The sequence below is a fragment of the Malania oleifera genome, chromosome 8 (genome assembly GCF_029873635.1).
Source record: "Malania oleifera isolate guangnan ecotype guangnan chromosome 8, ASM2987363v1, whole genome shotgun sequence".
NCBI lineage: Eukaryota > Viridiplantae > Streptophyta > Magnoliopsida > Santalales > Ximeniaceae > Malania > Malania oleifera.
This window is the reverse complement of record NC_080424.1, coordinates 6,827,667-6,849,715: the sequence shown is the minus strand read 5'-3', so window position 1 is coordinate 6,849,715 and position 22,049 is coordinate 6,827,667. Positions and strand designations below refer to the sequence as shown.

Sequence of the window (22,049 nt, the reverse complement as noted above, 5' to 3'; positions counted from 1 at the left end):
GGAATGTAATACTGTTTATGTTTTATGTACAGTTGATTATATGTAAGGAACATTTAGATACTCTGGTATGTCTATTAGAATCCATATGAATGTTTATGTTTTCTGCAATATATGTGAGTACAAATTATTATGAAATACCTGTATATCCCTGTTTAGGGCGAGTAGTTATGTATGGTTTAGGATTTGTACATGATATGTATGTATAGTAACACTCTGAGGCCGTATTAAGGGCCGGGGCGTTACACTTTTGCTCCTCAAATACACCATGGAATATGCCGGGGTCTGCTCGTTTAGGCGCTCTTATGACATCCATTAGGCATCCGTCACTTGTGCTTCCCGAGATGTAAACCCGTTCACACTTAATGCACAAATGAGATGCTTGTTGTTTGTCATAATCAAAATAGAAATTAGACTCAAAAAGTCAACAATCTCCCCATTTTTTATGATGACAAACACAAGAGCAAAATTGGGTTTGCGTGACAAGGCTCCCCCTCACAATATTCATAATTCAAAAAATATTCAATACAATTTATATTCAAACATGAAGACTTATGAATTTTCAAGTTGAGCATTTTAATGCAAGTCATTGTGCAGTTAATGCTTGAAGCTTTCTTTAAAAAGATATTCAATTAAACACATGTATTATTTTCCATTTTTGTAAATAACAAAAGGATAGGAAAAAAAGAAATTTTACTTATAAAACATCTCCCTCTTTTGTCATAAGCAAAAAGGCTATTAAATTTCCTCTTAAATAAAAAGATCGTTTGAAAGCCAAAGCCCTTAGGAAAAAAAATTCATGACAAAAGTGAATTTTAGAAACTATGTAGTACATGTCATGAATTTGCATTTAAGCACACAAACAAGAAATAAAGATTTATCCTAAATAGGTTCATATCTTGCCAATTTTTTTTTTTTTATACATTACTAATAAGCACTGGGGACCAAGCTTGCTAAAAAAAAACTTTCATGATTATGCAAGTAATGTTTTTCTAGTATACATTTAAGCACATAATATTTCATAACATAACCAGGAAAAAAAATTAAAGAAATTGTGCCAAAACAACATATTATCACTTAAGATTTTCATCAAAATCATAAAACTTTAATGCACATAAGCCACAGAGGATACAATATAGATCTAAGAAAAAATAAGGTGAACGCAAGGATATAATTTTAAGTTCGAACGCTCCCCCTTTCAATTTGAATACATGCTTAGATACTTTGGAGTGCTTATATTGATTTTAATTGGGAATAGTTCATTACAACAGTATAGGCAACAGATTTAAGTCATTAAAAAAAATTACTGATTATAAATCAAGCAATTTTAATCAACCAATAAAATCCCTATAGAATTCACATGCATCGAATAATTGAAATTAAGTCCTACAATATTAATGTTCATACATCCCAGAACAATCCATACCATAGTATAATTCCATAGCAAACATGATATGATGTTCATGGATTTCATAAAAACTTAGGACACAATGATGCATATGCTACAATAAAGCTCTATTTTATTTTCTCTAATGATGGGGCTCAGCTCCCCTGTATATTTGCATGCACACATGAATGCAAGTTCAGTTCAAGGATGTTGTTCATTTAAACTCATTTTTCATATATTCATCCTACAAAATTTTTCAGCATGCAACAAATATAGGCATTCAGCACGCAAGCATGACATATTACATTTCAATTTTAACACATAATAGCCCATCATGGCTATACTAAAAATAATGCAACAACTATGCATGCAACGACCCAAAAATTCATACCATTTTTTTTTTTAAAATATACTGCAAAATAAAATACTCTGATACCCCTATATTATCTGCTATAACATCTCAGGCTCTAGAAGGGCATTGAGGGAAATTCTGTTCACAAAATAACATACCTATGCAACGAAAAACATAAAATCATCCAACCATATTTACAATACTAGAATCTAGTATTTTCCCAAAACATACATATATAATTACACATCATCCCATCATCTTCTACCTAAAAACACTTGAATGCTACTCAAAAACACAACCCCCTGATAACACTTACCCTACAGACAAGGTAGTGTAGACGACCTCTCTACCTGCGAGCCTGATCTGCTCGTCTAACTGGATCACCTGAAAAATGTTAAATCACTGCTAATCTATCTAAGTCATTCTGGGTAGAAGCAGTGAGTATGGCATGCTACCAGGTAAACAGGTCTCCTTCTGCAGCTATTAACGCAAAGGTTTCTGAGGAGGTATGGACAGGTAAGCTAGTAGATTACGCTGTGTTGAGGAAATTTGGTTGTCCATCGTATGTGCATGTGCAGGAACAGGATAGATCAAAGTTGGACTCTAAGTCCAAACCATGCGTATTTCTTGGTTTCCAAGAAGGAGTGAAGGGATACCGGTTGTGGGACCCTATAGCACGGAAGGTGGTCATTAGTAGGGATGTGGTCTTTGATGAGGAAGTCATGTTGAAGGAGAATGCCGATAAGAAGGTGGAGTCTGATTCAGTGGGACTACCTATTCAGGTATGGGTAATACTCAGACTACTTTTATTGATTTTGTTGCACAGGATATAGTGAGACAGGCTACATTTCCTTAGGAAATTCCTCAGACAAGTGATAAACATGAGCCTACAAGGCTAGCCACCAGCAGAGAAATAAGGAATGTTAAGCCTCCGGTCAAGTATGAGTTTGAGGAGTTAGTTGCTTTTGATCTGATTACTAGTAGTGGAGATCCTTATAATTTTTAGGAAGAAGTTCAGAGTTCTGAACGAGATAGTTGGCTTGGAGCCATGGTTAAGGAGATGGAGTCTCTTCATAAGAATGACACTTGGGTGTTGGTTCAGAAGCCCAAGAACAGGAAGTTGATTGGTTGTAAGTGGGTTTTCAGAAAGAAAGAACCTATTTCACAATCAGAAGGGATAAAATATAAGGCCAAGTTAGTAGCAAAAGGATACAAATAGGAAGAAGGTATAAATTATAATGAAATCTTTTCTCCTGTTGTTAAGCATGCATCTATTAGATCCTTGTTAGCATTGGTTGTCATGCATGATTTAGATCTGGAACAGATGGATGTAAGGACAACTTTCCTTCATGGTGAGTTGGAGGAAGATATATTTATGGAGCAACTAGAGAGGTTTGTGAAACAAGGTAAAGAGCACCTGGTATGTAAGTTGAATATGTCTCTTTATGGTATAAAACAATCCCCTAGGCAATGGTATAAGAGGTTTGATTCTTATATGTTGAGGATTGGGTATGTTAGAAGCAATTATGACAGTTGTGTTTACTTCAGATTGCTTAACAGTGGTGCATATATGATCCTTATGCTATATGTGGATGACATGTTGATTGCCTCTAACAGTACTGATGAGTTGAATATGTTGAAATTCAGGTTACAGGATGAGTTTGAGATGAAGGATCTTGGAGTGGCTAAAAAGATCCTTGGCATGGAAATCATGAGGGACAAACAACAGAATAAACTGTGGTTGTCATAGGGTAAGTATATTGAGAAGGTGTTGGAAAGGTTTAACATGGATAATGCTAAAACGGTAAGTACGCCTCTAGCTACTCATTTTTAGTTGTCTGCTAAACTGTGTCCTTCTACTGGTGAGGATAAGTTGGATATGGCTAATGTGCCTTATGCTAGTGCAGTTGGGAGTCTAATGTATGCTATGGTATGTAGTAGACCAGATTTGTCATATATAGTTAGTTTGGTAAGCAAATATATGGCTAATCCAGGTAGAATGCATTGGAATGTGGTGAAATGAATTTTTAGATATTTGCGTGGCACTTCTGATTAATGTATCTTGTTTGAAAGTACTGATGATTGTCATGTTCAGGGTTATGTGACTCCGATTATGCAGGTGATTTGGATAAGAGGAGGTCTACTTCTGGCTTCATTTTTATCATGGCTGGTGGTTCCATTAGTTGGAAGGCTATGTTGCAACCTACTACAATTTTGTCTACTATAGAAGCCGAATACATAGCTTTGACAGAGGCAGGTAAGGAGGCTTTGTGGTTAACTTGACTAATTTAGGAACTTGATGTTATGCAGGATAGGTTACACATATTTTGTGATAGTCAGAGTGCAATCCACTTGGCAAGGAATCAGGGCTACCACTGTCACACGAAGCATATTAACATGCGGTACCATGCAGTTAGAGGTTGGGTTGAAAGTGGTAAGTTCCAATTATTAAGATCCACACGGATGGAAATACTGCAGATATGCTAACGAAGCCTGTTACATTAGCTAAGTTCAAGTGCTGTCTGGACTTCGTTAATGTAGTCTCTTGTTGATTGTTGACAGAGCATCCCAGAGCGTGGGGATGGAAGGCTGTGCTTGGCTGTGATTAAAAACCAAGGTGGAGATTGTTAAAAATATGTTTATTTTTATTTATTTATTGTGGCTTTATCATAGCCATCGGATCGTCTCTAAAATCCAACAATTGTGTGGTGTCATATATATGTTTGTAAGTCATGAGAAAATATAGGAATTGCTTGTCATTTTGTGCAAGTAGAGTTAGAGGTGGTTTTCTCTATGAAAAACTTTTCTTCAACAGGTTTAAGGAGAAAGAGTGTACAGGGGATTTGGAATCGAGGAGAGACTGATCAGATTTTGTACAGCCATTGTTTCATAGTGAATTTTTCTCTATGTGCATGCTCTGTGGACGTAGTCAACCTTACCGAACCACATAAAATCTCTTATCTTCATTTTTCTGTAAATGTTCTTTGTGTTAATTATTTTGTTGATCAGAAGATTAAAATCGTTGCGCGTCAACACTTTTCATAGGTTAGCTTTAAAAAATTTAATATTGTGATGCTCTAGTGAAGTTATTCCATAAAATTTTGTTACAATTTTACAATTTATTTCTTAAATTGGTAATATAATATAATCAAATTAATAATTTTCATAATATTTACTAATAACTAAGTTAATAATTTTATTAATCATTAAAATGAATTGAATTTTTAATTTAGAATTTTAATTAAATTTTTTAACTACTATTAATAATGAATTAATAATTCAATAGTGATTGAATTGATAATTTCTATAACTATCATTAATAAATGAATTAATTTACAAGATAGAAAAATTATTAAAATTTTTATACTCTCTAAATATAATGGTTAGTATCTTTAAGTCTCCACATAAATTTATAATTAAATTTTAGTAATAAAAAATAGTAATTTAATTAAAACTTTTGTAATAATTAAAGATAATTGAATTAGTAATTTTTATAAATGTCAATAGTTAATGAATTTCCTTATAAATAATAAATATAATAATTAATTTTTAGGGAAAAAGACATTTACCTCTTACATAAAAAACTGAAACCTCTTTTGAAATTTCAAAAATGCTACAAACCTCCCTCGAGATTTTCCAAAAGGCACAAACCTCCCATAAAAAAAAAAAAAAAAAATTTATCTTTTTTGTAAAATACAAGGAGAGGGTTGTGTTTTTTTGACAAGCCTCAAGGAAGTCTTTAAAATTTTTGAAACCTCAAAAAAGTCATTGTATTTTTACCAAACCTTATGAGAGGGTTAGTATCTTTTACCCTAACTTTTAAGATCTTGTCATAAGATAATTAACTGATTACTATTAAAAACCTCATTATTTTTAATTTTTTAATAGGTAATAATATTTAAGGTAATATTTTTTGTGATTACCATTAATAATGAAATTAATAAATTACTTAATAAATTTTGTAATAATTCATATTGATTTTAGTTATGTAAAAATAAACAAATATATTAATTATTAAAATAATTTATCAACATAATCCTTAAACATATATTATTAATGCCATTCCATAACTATTTTTAACTATTCAATTTTATACTTAATATTATATACTTATCTTTTAATTTTAAAATATAAAATTTTAAATTTGTACATAGCATAGGGTCTTTGCTAATAATCACAACTATAACAACTAAACATTAATCAAATCATTAAGTTTTATTTTCTCACTCAAATCAACCAAAAAATAAAACATAAATGCAATGCTCACTTTAGATTTCTTTGCTAACAAATATCTTAACATAATTTTAAAATTTAGAAAAATAATTGCAAACATAACTACTGAAAATAATTTTCATTACTCGCATTGAGAAAGTCAATTGAAGAAAAATAACAATTTGAATCAAATTAATCAAAATATTAAAAACTTAAATAAATACATAATAAATAAAATTAATAGCCTAAAAATAAATTAAATAATGATACATGTGATGCAATAATGAGGACATCCTTGTTGAGAAATAGAATAAAACGACTAGTAAAGTTAAAATTGCAATAAGCTACTTCTTCAACAGCCGTATCAATTATGCTCCATCAACTACTGCATATTGGCTCAGATTAGTATTCGTCGAATAAATATCCTCGTATCAAATATTTTCTCAATGATTTTTACTCAAAAAACATCAATAGCGCATCATATTTCTTTCAGTTTATTATAAGGTACTTTAGAAATTTTGATTCCACTCTTTCACGTCATGATTCCACAAGCCAAATGCTTACAGTCATACAATAATTTATAAAAATGTTGTCAATTAAATTAACAAAAATCAATCTTAATACTATGGAAAAATTAAAATATATGCATTTTAACTTATTTCTATCAACAATGATAAAAAAAAAAGGGGGGGGGGGATTATGGTTATGATTAAAATCCAAATACTGTTATCCAAAATCCCTGTTTCGACCATTGAGTCACAAATTAATTATGAATGTTAGAAGGAAGATTATGACTGGATTTATGATTAAAATATAAAAAAATAATTTTTAAAAGTAGAAAACCCGTATGATGAAACCGTAAAAACCCTTTTTGTGAAGTTTAATTCATGACAATTGCACCAAGATAACAAAAGAACTCATGGAAAGGGAAAAATGAATGAGGAGAAAATAACTTTCATAAAAGATAAAAAGTGACAATGAAAGAAAAAAAAATACTTATACAAGGCACGAAAATTGTGAATAATTTATTGCTTTGTGATTTTGATGTCATATATTTATAGGGAAAAAATTGTTTCATCTAATGTAAATGAGTCCCTAAAAAGAATTAAGGAATTAACAGACCAACTAATAAAAATTTAGTTATATAATTGAAATTTTCAAAAATTTAAAAAAATTGGATTAAGCTTTTGGAGACATTTGAGAGCAGACGATCTTATAGGCATTTGAAATTTATAATGCCTAGAATTAAATTAATCAATCAAAAAGACATAGTATTTCTTTTGATTAATTATTTTTTTATAATTATTTAAAAAATTAATAACTATTTGCACAAACAAATATGATAAAAATTGTTTATTTTTATTTTTCTATTTTCTATAAATATTGTAAACATAAAAAATTAATTCAACTTTTGTAATTTCCTTTTAACCTTTTTACAATATTTGTTAAACTTTTTGCATTTATTAATAAATAATAACTATAATAAAATTTAAAGTGCATGTAAGTTGCATGTACGGGGGAATAACCGGTTTGTCATTTGTTGGTTCTCTCTCCTCCAATCCTGAGCAAAGATCGATTTTTGGAAAGTCGGTTCTCTCTCATTTTAAATGTTCTCCTTTCTCTTGACATACCATCCACAAATTTCAATGCAACCATGCACTTTTTTAATTTTTTTTAATAGAGAATTGACTTTTTAAAAGTCGATTAAGTCCACCGACCTCCACTGAATCCAATGTAAATATATATTTTTAAATTTTTTAATAAAAAATTGACTTTCCAAAGTCAATTCTCTCATCTGTTCTTGTTAAAATTGATTTTTAAGAGTTTTATTTCTATAAATATTAATCCACTTGCCATACAATTATGTTTATTTTATTTTAAATTAAATATTTATGTAAAAAACTTGACTCCCAAAAACTTACCCTTAAATATTGAGTTTTTTCTCAGATTATCTTTTTTTAAAATATATTAAATAATACCTCTTTCTGGGAAATATTTCCTAGAATGACTCTGACGTAATCTTGCTGCTCCGAATAGCGAAATTTACTTTTGATTGAAGGGCTCGTGTTGACGCGTGGCAAATCTCACTACTCCATCCAGTGAGATTTGCTTCGGATACTTAAATGCTGAGCCACCCGCCGTTTGACGCGTAGCAAATCTCGCTACTTGGAGTAGTGAGATTTGTTTCAGATTTGAAATGTCCGTTCACTCGGCTATCGACGCATGGCAAATCTCGCTACTCCAAGTAGCAAGATTTGCTTAAGCCTAAACTCAATCGTTCTTCCTCCTTCTATGCGCTAACAGAGCAGTACCTGTTTGCAGAGGGGAGGAGTAGCGCTGCAGGTTACCGTTGAAGGACTCTGGACGTTTGCGCAGGTGACCGTTGCTACAAGTGGGGTTCAAACAGTTGAGAGCATGCGTATATAAACTCGAGATGGGGTAAGACATTCTCATGTTTGCTTCATAAATTTTGTAATTAATTTTGTTTAATCCAAAGTTTGTTTGATAATCGAAGAGCCTTTGAGTTTAGAGTGCTGAAAGTTTCTTTCGGAAGCGCTTTTCTTTAAGGTTAATATTTGTATTTTTGTATTTGAATTTTATTTTTTATGATACTGTCCAGAACATGTAATTTTTTTTGTTTAAAGTGCTTAAATTTTTTTGTATGTATTTATATGATATATATATAACAGACACTTATACATATTACTGTTTACATATAATATATATGCATATATATAAACATTTTTGATTGTGCACAGGATTTCTATGTGTCCGTTTTACGGTTCACGTGACTAATCCCGCACCCCTTGAAATCGACCCCACAACTCCAAAGGGAGGTAAATTTCAGGAATCCAAGAGCGGAAACAAATCCGGAAGGGTTTGAACACCTGACCTTATGAGAAGTATTCTCACAGCCTACACTACCACCTGAACCACACCCTGGGAAAAATCAATAGACATTAATGTTTTAATAATTTATTCATTAGACTTTTCAATTAATCTATTTGCTTTTTTGGTGGAAATTAAAGTTAGTTCCAAACTCTAGAATTTATTTATACATAAACTTTTAATTCATCTATTTATTTTTTTGATGAAAAAGTTAGGTCAAAACTTTAAGTTCATTGATTCTTTAAACTTTGTATACATCTATTTGGTTTATGTAAAAAACTTGACGTACTAAAAAATTATAAAAAAGGGCCAAAAGATGTATTATAATAATAATTTTTAAATGAAAATAGTGAAAAGGAAAGCGGTGTCAGACGGGTACCCTGTTATTTTTCTTCCACGTGTGCACACAATCATTACCCTCGGAGGTCACGTGATAATTTTTAATATCATAACACACGAAGGTCACGTGATCATTTTCACCATCATCACGCAGTCATGCTTGGGTTTAGTACGACGCGCTAACGTCAACGTCGTGCCCTCGACGGACCGTCCTCCTCACTCCTCTCCTCTCCTCTTCAGCATTTTCTTCTCCACTTCTCCCCCCGTTTTCTCGAGAAAATCCCTTGAGAAAATTACACCGTCAGATTTAGCATTTCTCAGGCCTTTCCCCAGTCCTTGAAGCCATGAAGGCCACGCTCGCTACCGAAATCTTAAAGCCCCCCATTTTAGTCAAAATTACGGGTTTCTTCCTCTTCTCCCTCGCCTTTTTCTACCTCGGCCGGCGCTACTCCCCCGGTTACCAGCAGCTCACCTTCTTCTCTCTCCGCCCTCTGTCCACCCACCCCTCCGTCGTCGCCTCCCCGAACTCCGGCAACTCTTCCGAACTCGCCGTCTCCATCCTCGCACCGATCACAAACGCGCCGCCACTGGCAATCCCGCCCCCGCCCCAGCTGACGACTCCGCCACCGCCCCCGCCCCCACCCCCGGGGGTGGAGAGGACGGGAATTATTGATGAGAATGGAACGATGGCGGCGGATTTCGATATCGGTGCGTTGGATCCTGATCTGGATGGGGATTTGGGGAATTCGAGCGGGAGAGAGGAGGGAGAGAGTGAGAAGAGGGAGTCTAGGGTTAGGATGGAGAGATATAAAGTGTGTAGAGACAGCATGAGGGAGTATATACCGTGTTTGGACAATGTGGAGACGATTAAGAGGTTGAATTCTACGGAGAGAGGGGAGCAGTTCGAGCGGCATTGTCCGGAGAAAGGGAAAGGTTTGGATTGCTTGGTGCCGGCGCCGAAAGGGTACCGGACTCCAATCCCTTGGCCCCGGAGCAGAGACGAGGTAATCCCAATGAAATATTTAGATGTATTTAGCGCTAATTTCAATATGTTTGATTTTTTTTTTATCTGAATTTATACGCATGGATTGTTGTATGCGGAGTTGTTTTGGATGCTCTGTGTTTGCAGTTATTTTTAGATTATTTGTTCAGGCTCCAATGCATTGTGGGTGTAAAACCAAACTGAAAAAAACGCCAAGAATCATTTGTTTTGCATTTTGGAAGCAGTTCTGGTTTTACATGAAATTCTAATTGAATGTGTCTTAATAACAATAGAAGTACTTGCAAGATATGAACCAAGTAAGACTGGACACCTTATTTTCTCTTGGTGGATGGGTGTAGGGGACTAAGGGCGTTTCATTTTCTCTAGGTAATGGTATTGCCCTCATACAGACATGTCTTTATATTATCACTCTATTATTTATCTATTCATAGACTTCATGTCAGGGTAGCTACTAAAATTGAAAAGTTATGAGTGATTTTTTTGGGCCTAGGGTAGCGGAGAACAGAGATCATTTGTTCATTGCTTGTAGGTCTAAGATGGAAGCGGTTTTGGGCCTTACTATATTGGTGTATGAAACCATTGCTTTAATAGGTTAATGGTTATGGTGGTTTCCCTTTGTGGACAATTTTCTTTCGTTTGAAGTTATTAGAAATACATTTGACCTGCAGGTCAAGTCAATGGGTGGAGTACAAATGTGGGAACCAGATATTCTATTGAGAGTCCTTCAAGGTTTATTTCATGGACTTATCCTCTCTTCATTCCCTATTCTAAATTTAGTATGAGTAAAATAGGTCTCAAGTTCACTCATGGGAAGATATTTGGTTGGGTGATACTATGTTTTTCTACTCTTTGCCTAATTTTATTGTCTTTCTTAGGCGCATAATAATGTCATCCCTTTTGGTTTCCAATGGTTCTAGTATCTCTTGGGATTACTATTTTTGTAGAACTCATAATGATTGGTAGTTGGAGGAACTATCTTCTTTGTTGTTGGTTTTTTGATAGGAGGGATGCTCAGTTGTGGGCTTTTAGATTCTTTGAGGTTTATTCCTGTGAATCTGTTTTTTGATCATTTGATTAGGGCTAAAATCTCCTATAAGATTAAGACATTTATTTGGTTTGTTATTCTTAATAGTATTAACACCAACAATCTAGTGCAGAGTAGGAGGGGTTCAAAGACATTATCTTCAGAAGTATGCTTTATGTTTTGACAGTTTTGTCTTCTCATCTTTTTTTGCACTGTTCTTTCATTTGGAAGGTTTGGAATAATTTGTTTTGATTATTTGGAGAGAAATGGACTTCTCTGGAATTGACGGAGGATTTGTTGGCGATTTCCTCCACAAGTTTTGGTAGGAGTGAAGATGCCTTGGCTTTGTGGAATGGTGTGGTTTTTGCTGTGTTGGCGGGAATTCGGTTGGAATGGAATGTGCACATCTTTATGGATAAAAAGGTTATGTGTTCCATGCCCTAGGACAGGATCCATTATATGGCCTCCCTTTGGTCTTTTGCAGCTAATAGTTTTAGCGGAGAATGCTTTTCAAATCTACAACGGGGTTGGCAGGCATTGTTATTTTGATTTTTTTGCCTTGGTTGTTTCTTATGCTTCACTTTTTTTTGCCAGGGGGGGGGGGGGATTGGGCAATTAGAAGGCCTTATGTAGTAGCTATGCAGTGGGAGTAGCCTGTCTCCTCACCCCTCCCAACTCTATCTCATGGATTGAACTTGAGTGCTCCAAGATGGAAGTACCATGAGCAAATTGTTAAGGACTCGCTACAAAATTTCCAAAAAAAAAATAAAAAATAAAACTAAATATATGTCATAATTTTCCCAAATAATATATTTATTTCTCTCTAAAGTGCCAGTGGCACAGACGGTCTGTTCAATGCTAATCTCAACTTTACTTTTGTACTTCTTAAAATTCCTATATAAGTCATTGAAATTCAAGTCTTTGAGTTGAACCCTCATGTTATCACTTGAGTGGAGAATACTTTGAAGATTTGAAACGAAACTGATCTAAGCCCAAGACAATAGGATTGAAATTTTATATTTTTGGTGAGTATAACTGTGCCTTGTACATTTGGCATGTGCCAATTAGATTTCAATAACAATATTTTACTTTTTTTCTGAAGTTTTTATGTTGACTTTCCCATATTTTCTATAGCCTAGGAGTTGAGGACACGCACTTAAGGGCAGCCTAGGTTGTGCTCCCTTTGAACATTGTATTTTGGTTTCATAACTATCTTGATGGCTGATTCTTGATTTAATTAGAATCTTTAAGATATAATATTTGCTGATCATTGGTTAACTTACTGCTCTTCCACTGTTCTATTTAATGAAAATTGTTCTGTTGGTTATTTGATTGCATATGACTCTGTCAGCTGGTTGAAAGGAAGATTCTCTATTCTCTAGGCTAACTTTGATTTGGAATAACAGGTATGGTTCAATAATGTGCCCCATCCACGCCTAGTTGAGGATAAAGGGGGGCAGAATTGGATCTCTGTAAAGAAAGATAAGTTTATTTTTCCTGGTGGTGGAACACAATTTATCCATGGGGCAGATCAATATCTGGATCAAATTTCACGGGTAGGTTGTGTGACTTGTGTCTGCAATTTCATCAATGTGCCTATGCTATTTGAATAACATCATTGCCATCTTTTGACTTGATTGAGCAGATGGTTCCTAAGATTGCATTTGGCCACAATACTCGGGTTGCTTTAGATATTGGTTGCGGAGTGGCAAGTTTTGGTGCTTTTTTGATGCAGCGCAATGTGACCACTCTCTCAATAGCACCAAAAGATGTTCATGAGAACCAGATTCAGTTTGCACTTGAGCGTGGTGTGCCCGCCATGGTAGCGGCATTTGTAACACGCCGTTTGTTGTTTCCAAGCCAAGCTTTTGACTTGATACATTGTTCAAGATGTAGAATTAATTGGACCCGTGATGGTATGCACTTCTCTCTCTCTCTCTCTCTCTCTCTCTCTCGTTTTTTGAATGTTCCTCACAATTATTTCTTGTCATTATTATCCTGCTTTTCACTGTTAAATCATAAGACTTGATCATTTTTCTGTGGAAGTATGAATACCATTACGGCACATGGTTAACAAATTTTTATGCATTTGATTGAACTGATTTCAGTGTTCCCGTAGCCTATGATTCTTTCTTTATTAATATATGAGCTCTCTAATTGAGGAGGAATGCATTGTTTTGAGTGAATTACTAGCGCTTTTTGGTATGGCTTATGATTTTTTTGGCTTGTAATGCAGATGGAATTTTGCTTCTTGAGGTCAACAGAATGCTAAGGGCAGGAGGATACTTTGCTTGGGCGGCACAGCCTGTTTATAAGCATGAGGAGAACCTACAAGAACAATGGAAAGGTAGCTTATTTTGTTCTTGTTAATCAAATACAATTTGCTCAAGTTGTTTATCTTAGTACTTCGAAAAGTGCTGTCTGGTGTTTTTGATTTTTATCTGAAAATCTTCCTAATTTTGGACCAAAATTGTGATATAATTATTTTCTTTCATCATCATCATCATCATCATCATTATCATCATCTTTTTGGTTTTACTGTCACAATACTGTGTGAAAGATGACAACTATTGCTTTGGGTGTTGTGTGTCCATATTATGTTCAGAAATGGAGAACCTTACTACCCGCATTTGTTGGGAACTTGTAAAGAAGGAGGGATATATTGCTATATGGCGGAAGCCTTTAAACAACAGCTGCTATCTTAATCGTGATACTGGAGTGCAACCTCCACTTTGTGATCCCAATGATGATCCAGACAAGGTTTGGTAAGTGCAGCATTACATTCATGATTGAGATGTTGAAGTAACATGAAAATTTTGATATGATCTGTTCAAATATTGTGCCTCTACATCAACCCATTTCAATCAAATGGGTTGTTGATATAATTGTACCACTTTATCTGAATTAGTGAGTGTAATACTGAGGCATAGTTCTATGAATACAGTGGGATCCTGCCCATGCAGTCTGATCAAACTCAATCCCTTCCCTCATCTTGAGGCATTACAAACCTAGGGTTTAAACTTTTGAAACATCTTCCTTAACAGTTTGCTACTTGGATTATCAAGCTGGCTTTTTTATTGATTCGTTGTCTGTCACTTTTTTTCCCTTTTCCCTGCTCATGCCCCCTGAAGCCCCAATCATTAAAAAAAAAGTGATCAACATTACGTTTGGTTCACAGAATGAAATGAGGTAGGAGTGGAATGAAATGAGAAATTGAATGAAGAGTATGCAAAAATCTAGTTATAAATTTGATTCCACTCTATCTGATTCCATTCCATTCCTACTCTGAGCACTCATCCTCACAATTATCAGTTGCCTGCCATCAAAAGTGAGGAGTATAAATTTTCATTTTGTAAGTAAATTTTTTTTTTATATTAATATGTGAAATCTTCTGAATCCTTTTCAACAACCACCCCCCCCCCCCCCGGGGCAATGCTTTACTATTGGCAGTTGGCACACTTAACAATTTCCACAAGACCGTAATTATCTAACAAAATTGGGGATTAGCTACAATAGAATATTGCTTTGTAGCAGGCTCCTGAAGCATAGTTTTGTTCATTTGATAATAAACATGTTGGATAAAAATATGGAGCAAAATTGAATTTTTGAATACTTGATGCAACTTTTCATGCTAAGCTATCACTATCACCAAATCTTTAAATCTTTTCTTGCTAATTGGCAGCAATCTTTGGGTTTACTATATCAATATTGGTTATATAAACAATTTTTGTTTTAATTGGATACACAAGAACAACATCAAACAAGTGACAACTTGGTATAGATAAGAAAAACTGTGTCATTATCTTAATTTTGTGCAGGTATGTTGGTCTGGAGGCATGCATCACTCGATTACCTGAAAATGGTTATGGAGGTAATGTTACCACATGGCCTGCACGCATTCATTATCCGCCAGACAGATTACAGAGCATAGTAATGGATGCTTACACATCCAAGAAGGAAATCTTTAAGGCTGAGTCAAAATATTGGAAAGAAATTATAGAAAGTTATGTTCGTGCTTACCGCTGGAAGAAATTAAAACTTCGAAATGTGATGGACATGAAAGCTGGCTTTGGAGGGTATTTCTTTAATGTTTTTTGGGCATCTTTCACTATTTTAATCAGTATTTGGATATGTGTGAAGCCTCCTTTAATTGCAGATGCTTCTTTACAAAATTTTTCAATTTGTTGTGGATTTTGATTGTCAGGTTTGCTGCAGCATTACATGATCTTGGGATTGATTGCTGGGTCATGAATGTTGTTCCTTTTAGTGGGTTCAATACTTTGCCCATCATATATGACCGAGGTCTGATTGGAGTCATGCATGATTGGTATGATCTACACATCATTTTCTATCAATTGTTTTTTAATTTGCTCAGTTGAACTTTAGGTGCTTCAATAGCTTTATCCATTGAGATGTAGTGAGCAACTTTAATTTTAAGCACCCCAGACCTCTGATGGAGTGGGAGCCTTGTGAACTTCATATACATTTTTTTTCAATAGCACCCCAGACCCCTGATGGAGTGGGAGCCTTGTGTCTCAAAATTGTAACCACGGTTTTCCTCCGCCATAAGTGAGGGGTTTTCTAATAAAGTTTAGGAGGTGCCGCTCTCTTTTTCAAAAAAAAAAGAGTGGGAGCCTTGTGCACTTCATATACATTTTTCCATAGCACCCAGACCCCTGATGGAGAGAGCCTTGTGCATTAATTTATTGCTATTGCATCAAAACGATTTAGACTACTGGTGCCGCTGGAGCTTAAAATTTAGGAGTGAATTTTTTTTCTTTTGGTATGGTAAATTTTGGACGAGGTGAACTTCATTTGCATATGTTTATTGGATTCCATCTTGTTTTTCTCTGGACTGCGAGTGCCATGTGGAATCCAGGAACAGAATAGAAGACTGATGCAACAAAAATATCATTAAATTTTTATTTCTTGATGCACTAAGCAAAGTTTGTATGTGAAGAAAGGGTGCACACAAAAGTGGCTGTCTGGCTGGTTTCCTGTAAACATAATAATTGACTTGCAAGGGGAAGAGCAAGGCCAGGAATGGAACTTCCAGCTTCAGCTTAGTTTTGGAAGATTATGACAATAAGTCAACATTATGAGATCACATCATCTTTGTTCCTCCTGTTAATGCCAGAAATTTTATATTGCAGGTGTGAGCCATTTGATACATACCCAAGAACATATGACCTATTGCACGCGGCAGGTCTCTTCTCTATCGAGAAAAAAAGGTGTAAATTCTGGTCTAATATTTTGCCCTTTACATTTTCATTCATCTGGCCCACATTGGATTTTTATTTTTTGTAAGGGATTTTTAATCATCAAGTCTATTTAACAAATCTGCCACAGATGTAACATATCAACCATCATGCTTGAGATGGATCGAATGCTTAGACCAGGTGGACATGTTTATATCCGTGACTCATTATCTGTTATGGATGAGATTCAAGAAATTGCGACTGCCATGGGATGGACATTCACTCAACATGATACAGGTGAGGGTCCCCATGCCAGCTGGAAGATATTGATATGTGAGAAACACAACTTACATTGAAAATTTTTTAGCAAAGCAAGTCATTTGTATTCTTCACTTCAAAGGAAATATGGAATCCGTATGAAATCTCACTGAGAAAAAGACTCTGCCTGCCCATTCTGAAATCTCAGCAATAGAAAGAGAGGCAGTGCCATTTACTAATTGTTCATGTCTTGATATATTTATTTCTGTACATTACTTATGCATAGCTAACTAACAGGATGCTTTGAAAGTTAACAGGTGCCCATTTGAATAATATTGAAAGAAGAAAAGAGAATTTTCTTTTTCTTACCATTTTAGTTCAAATCATGTTGCTTCATGTACCGCACCTAGTGGGCATAAGGCTTGGTTTTTTGTTGTTATTTTTGTTGTATCATGTAGCTTGTTGGGAGATCTTGCTGTTAAGGAAACCATTGCAACTAACCTATACTTTGAACATCAGTAATTTTGTATCTCCTTGGAATTTAAGTTCTTGGGACACTTCACCTCAGATGAATTTTCAAGTGGTGCCTTGGAGGTCCTTCTGAGTTTCTTTACCTGCCCTTCATGCTACCTCCACCAGAAAACTACTACAAGATTGGACATTCTAGAAAAGCATTTCGCATGTTAAGAATAGCTAGGATTTCCAGAAGAAGATGCCATTTGTTTGATGAAAAATAAAACGATAAATTTTATTTACCCAGAAAGTCTAGGGTAGGGTAAAAGGGTTTTTTCATTCGATGATATGAAAAATCCATTTTTTGTTTTCCATTGATGTTTTTATTTTCCCCTCTTTTTGACGAATGCCCGAATAAGTATTCACTGATATCATTAACCGTGCTAATCTTGGTATGGAAGTTATGCATGAACGTAATTTCGGGGAAAGGATCTCCCGAATATTGGGTAGCTGTCGTTAAACCAAGCCAAATACAAACTCTTCCCCAGTGAGCTAAAAAGGATAAATGGTTTTATAGAACTTCTATTCTTTGTAGTAGAATGGTATAATGTAAGGATTTGATACCTTACCAAAATAAATGTGTTATTGTAAAGCCCAATTATGGTGCACCATATCATTAATTCATAAAATGAAACATATCAGGAATGAGTACTTCAAAAGTTCACCACTATCCTTTTGGATGGAATAATATAAATATAACATGAACAAAAACAATAAAAAACTAAGGGCCAAGTCCCATTAGATGGGTATCAATTTACATGATTCTAAGTAATTTCTTCCAACAGTTTGAGGGCTATTAAATCCTTAAAATCTCATTTCAAGGCATTTTAGGCCTATCTCTGCCTCTTATACTGCCACTAAAAGTAATTTAGTTACTCCTGTCTGATGCTCTGTTTGGCCATTACAGATGTTGAAACAATACGAGCTGATCTTATCTTATCTTTGTATTATCCCTAACATACCATGAATTTTTTCTTTCCTTAGCTTTTTTCACCGTTATACCATTCATTCATCTAAACATTTTCATTTCATCAACCTTTACTCTTTGGATGTGTTTGTTTCTTGGTTGTCTACATTCTAATCCATATATAATAACTCATCTTATAGTTGTTCTATAAATTTTCATTCTAATTTTAAGGGCATTCGATGATAAACACAACATGCCTGAGGCATTTCTCTATTTTCACTTAACTTCATGTGTAACATCTTTTTCGACTCTTGCTTCAACTTGCATGGTTGATTTATCGAAATTTACTAATACTATTAATTTTTATACCAAGTATAATATTTTCTCTAACATTCCTCCTACCATTGTTGCATTTCATGTATTTTGTTTTATTTCTAATTATTCTAAAAGAAAAAAAAAACTTGTAGATTCCAAAGTTTTGTCTATAAATTTTACATGAGTGACTTTTTAAAATTTATTCTTACCCTTATGTTTGGGAGAGACCTTTGGATAAGATTTAATACAAAATTGTATAGAATTTGGTTCTCATTCAAATCAAAGACCTAAAATTCATGCTCCCAAACGCAACATTATATAAAATTTAATCCTTTCACATCTTTTTATGTTTTATTACATTTTATCTCTGAAAAGACATTTTGCAAACCAAGTGTAAGATAAAGGAAAAAAAAAAAAAAAACATACCATATTTTCAACAGTGCCTAAATGGATAGTAATCTTGTCATTAAGAGAGTCCAACTACTCATGTTTGCATGATAAAATTTGTTTTTTATGATCTGAAAGGAAATATAACTGTAATTGCAAGTGGATTACATAAAGAGACCACGAAGGAATTACCATGGGCTTAGCGGCATGCCCATGCCCTCCAGAAGAAAGTGGCAGGGGTTGGAATTCTCCCTGGTGTAATGAGAGAGTATGGGGACAGATTTGTCTAAATATCAGAGGGGGCTTTAGGAGAGAGTACATAAAAGTTATTAACCTTCATTACAATGGGCTCAAATGGCTGCTTGTTTTAAGGGAACGGTACTGTGAAATCTAATGAGAGTTTGTTGGCCAGCTACCAACAGCAGCTAACTTGGAACCCAGTTCAAGCAGTTCTTTGCTGGTATCATCCTTGTGCACAATCGCCTCAATGAAGCACAAACAATCCTTCTTCTCCCCTACTGCCATCTCAATTGCCAAAATGAGCTCCTCCTCATAGTGCACCTGCAATCACATAATCACAACATACGCTCATTAGGTCACTAATTTCTCCTGGCTTCACCAGATAACACGCTGAACCAACTTCTTGGACTCACCCTAGCAGTCCAACGCCGATCCTCCCCACCATTGATAGCATCGACCAAATATGTGTAATTCCAGTTCTTAATTATATTGTATGGTCCGTCGTGGATCTCAGCTTCGATGGTGTATCCACCATTGTTGATCAGAAAGATGATGCTTTTTTGCCCACATCGTAGCATGGTTGATACAGCTTGTGCGGTCATCTGTCAATCATTGACCAAGCAAAACAATGGTTACTTTGTTACTCCAAGTACTTGTCTGGTTCCATTAAAAGTGAAACCATGTATAATTCTTGAGATTCTCATACTTATAGTAATGTTAAGGTAGCATGGAGCTGCCTGTACCTGGAAGCTTCCATTACCAATGCAAGCTATCACTCGCTTATTTGGTGCAGCCTGTGCATACCCAAGAGTAGCACCAATGGACCAACCGATGGATCCATACTGCAATTGGGACTCATACCTGCAATGCACACTTAGTATACAACTCTTTTCTCAGGACTATAGGCATCAAACAGTATGATATCTCCAGCACTTACCCACCAATTTTAGTTTCTGGCAGTGAAACCACAAATCTCTGCAATCGCTGTTGTGTTTTTTGTCAACAACCTCTGGATGTGGTTGAAGAGAACATTAGCCCTCAAGGTCTCATTAGGCTCAAATAAGAGAGGAAGCCCTTCTGGAACAAATATCCGGCGGTGGTTCTTGTAAGCAGTTGTATTGCGATTAAGCTTCTTAGTGAGTGCTTTGAGGAAATCCTTCATACAAATGCACCCGAACGTAGGCTCATTTGCGATCACCACGTGATCTTGATGCACCATAATCGCCTTCTCCTTATTTAGCAGCAGTGAGAATCCAACGGAGGTTATGTCAGTAAAAACAGGCCCTGCTAGTAGGTAAGCATCTGCCGATTCCACTATCTCTGCACAGAAGGCAGTGCTTATGGCGCCCTCGTAGGTTCTGATAAACAGCGGGTGGTGCTCTAGCACAAGCCCTTTGGCTGAGGGCATCATTGCGAATGCATAGCCACATTCATCTTCCAGGTCAACAAACACTTCATATGCCTTCGCGGTTCGAAGATTAGGCCCCACCACCAATACTGGTTTCATTGCCTTGTTCAAGAACTCCGCTGCTGCCGCCATTGTAGCATCCAAGCCTGTTTGGTTACTTAATCTGCATTTTATAAAAGAAAATGAGAGGATATAATTTATCCCACTTTTATTTCCAGTGTCATGAGATTTCTATTGAGGATCCAAGAAGTTACCCAGGAGACGGTAAGAATGGAGCCAGGACAGGAGCGAAGCAGGATGAGGCATGGCTGCCAAATTACAGCTTATGTTAATATAAACAGGGTTGCTTGCTCTCAAAGCTGCTGCTATTGCTTTATCAATCTGTTGATGTGCTCCTTCCAAGTTATTGACGATTGCCTGAAATATTCAGATGGCAGTGAATAGAAAAGAAAACATAAGTGCGTACTTGCCTAATTATACATCCACAATACATATTTCCCAGTTAGGAGTTACCTGATGACAAGTAACAGCTTGGAAACATTGGAATTCTTGACTGAAATCCGGAAAACCGTGGGTGTGATGCAGAATTTTGTTGGGCATTCCATAATCATTCGAGTTTGGACCAACCCTCAATACAAATCACAGCAAGATTCTCGGCATATGCACCAGTGATGGCATTAAGAATACTGAGACCACCCACCATGAAGGTGACAATACAAGCAGCGACGCCCCGAGACCTTGCCTAGCCATCAGCAGCATAACCAGCATTGAGCTCATTGCAGTAGCCAATGAGGTTCAGACCTGGTTCTGCAAGAAGGTGATGGAGAAGGATGAGGTTGAAGTCTCTGGGAACAGAAAATACATCACTAATCCCAATCTCAACTAGTCGACGAGCGAGGTGGTGGCCAAGTGTGGATCCCTCAGATTGTTTGGTGCGGTTCTGGGCCACTCCATTGATACTGGAATGCGGGCAGCATGTGTCATTGTTGGTGATGGGCTTGGTGTAGCTACAGATTCCAGCAATTTCTGACATCAGTGTCCATGGAATGCCAGAAGTGTACTACCGAAGACCAGGAGAAGCAGCAGTACTATCAGGATTTTCCAGCAAAGGAAAATTCCAAATTGAAAGGAGGAAAGTAGGGAAAACTGGTCTGGGTATGGGTTGGAAGTCTTAGATAGGAGAGTGGATTGTGTCATATATGTAGAGGCATGGATGTAGCATGATTTTCGTGTATGCGTGGATACAAGCTAGCAGCAGCCAGGTCGCTGTACGTCACAATCTAGGTCGGTGTACATCACAAGATCTAAAAATAATCACAAACAGACCGGCTTTGGCCCACGAAGCCTTTGGATATAGACCCGCCGGCAGCCTAAACCCTATACCGGCTTTGAACCACCACCACTAAAATCTCACCCATGTAACATGCCCCTCACTCTTACATTTGCTGTTGGCTGCAAGGGTTTTTTGGGAAGCATTTTGCAATGTGTAACGATCCTAGACCCAACTCCGATGAGGTATTATCCGCATTAGCCCACTGATCTTACGGATTTGTCTTATAAAAAAATGTTCTATATAGTTGGAGTCCAAACCATCCTTATAAATTTAAGATCTCTCTAGTA

The 22,049-nt window shown here is 35.8% G+C and overlaps 1 protein-coding gene and 1 pseudogene across 1 annotated transcript; one reads left to right on the top strand and one right to left on the bottom strand.

The window, feature by feature from the left end:
• The first annotated feature begins 9,339 nt into the window (after nucleotides 1-9,339).
• Nucleotides 9,340-17,030, top strand: LOC131161669 (probable methyltransferase PMT10). The gene is made up of 9 exons (XM_058117596.1): nucleotides 9,340-10,180; nucleotides 12,610-12,759; nucleotides 12,849-13,119; nucleotides 13,440-13,550; nucleotides 13,809-13,968; nucleotides 15,022-15,279; nucleotides 15,408-15,530; nucleotides 16,357-16,434; nucleotides 16,553-17,030. Exons 1-9 carry the CDS (start codon nucleotides 9,521-9,523, stop codon nucleotides 16,755-16,757), a joined length of 2,016 nt encoding a protein of 671 aa, XP_057973579.1. The 5' UTR covers nucleotides 9,340-9,520; the 3' UTR covers nucleotides 16,758-17,030.
• Nucleotides 17,031-18,883: 1,853 nt separating this feature from the next.
• Nucleotides 18,884-21,462, bottom strand: LOC131162561 (pyruvate decarboxylase 1-like; annotated as a pseudogene).
• Between the last annotated feature and the right edge of the window lie 587 nt (nucleotides 21,463-22,049).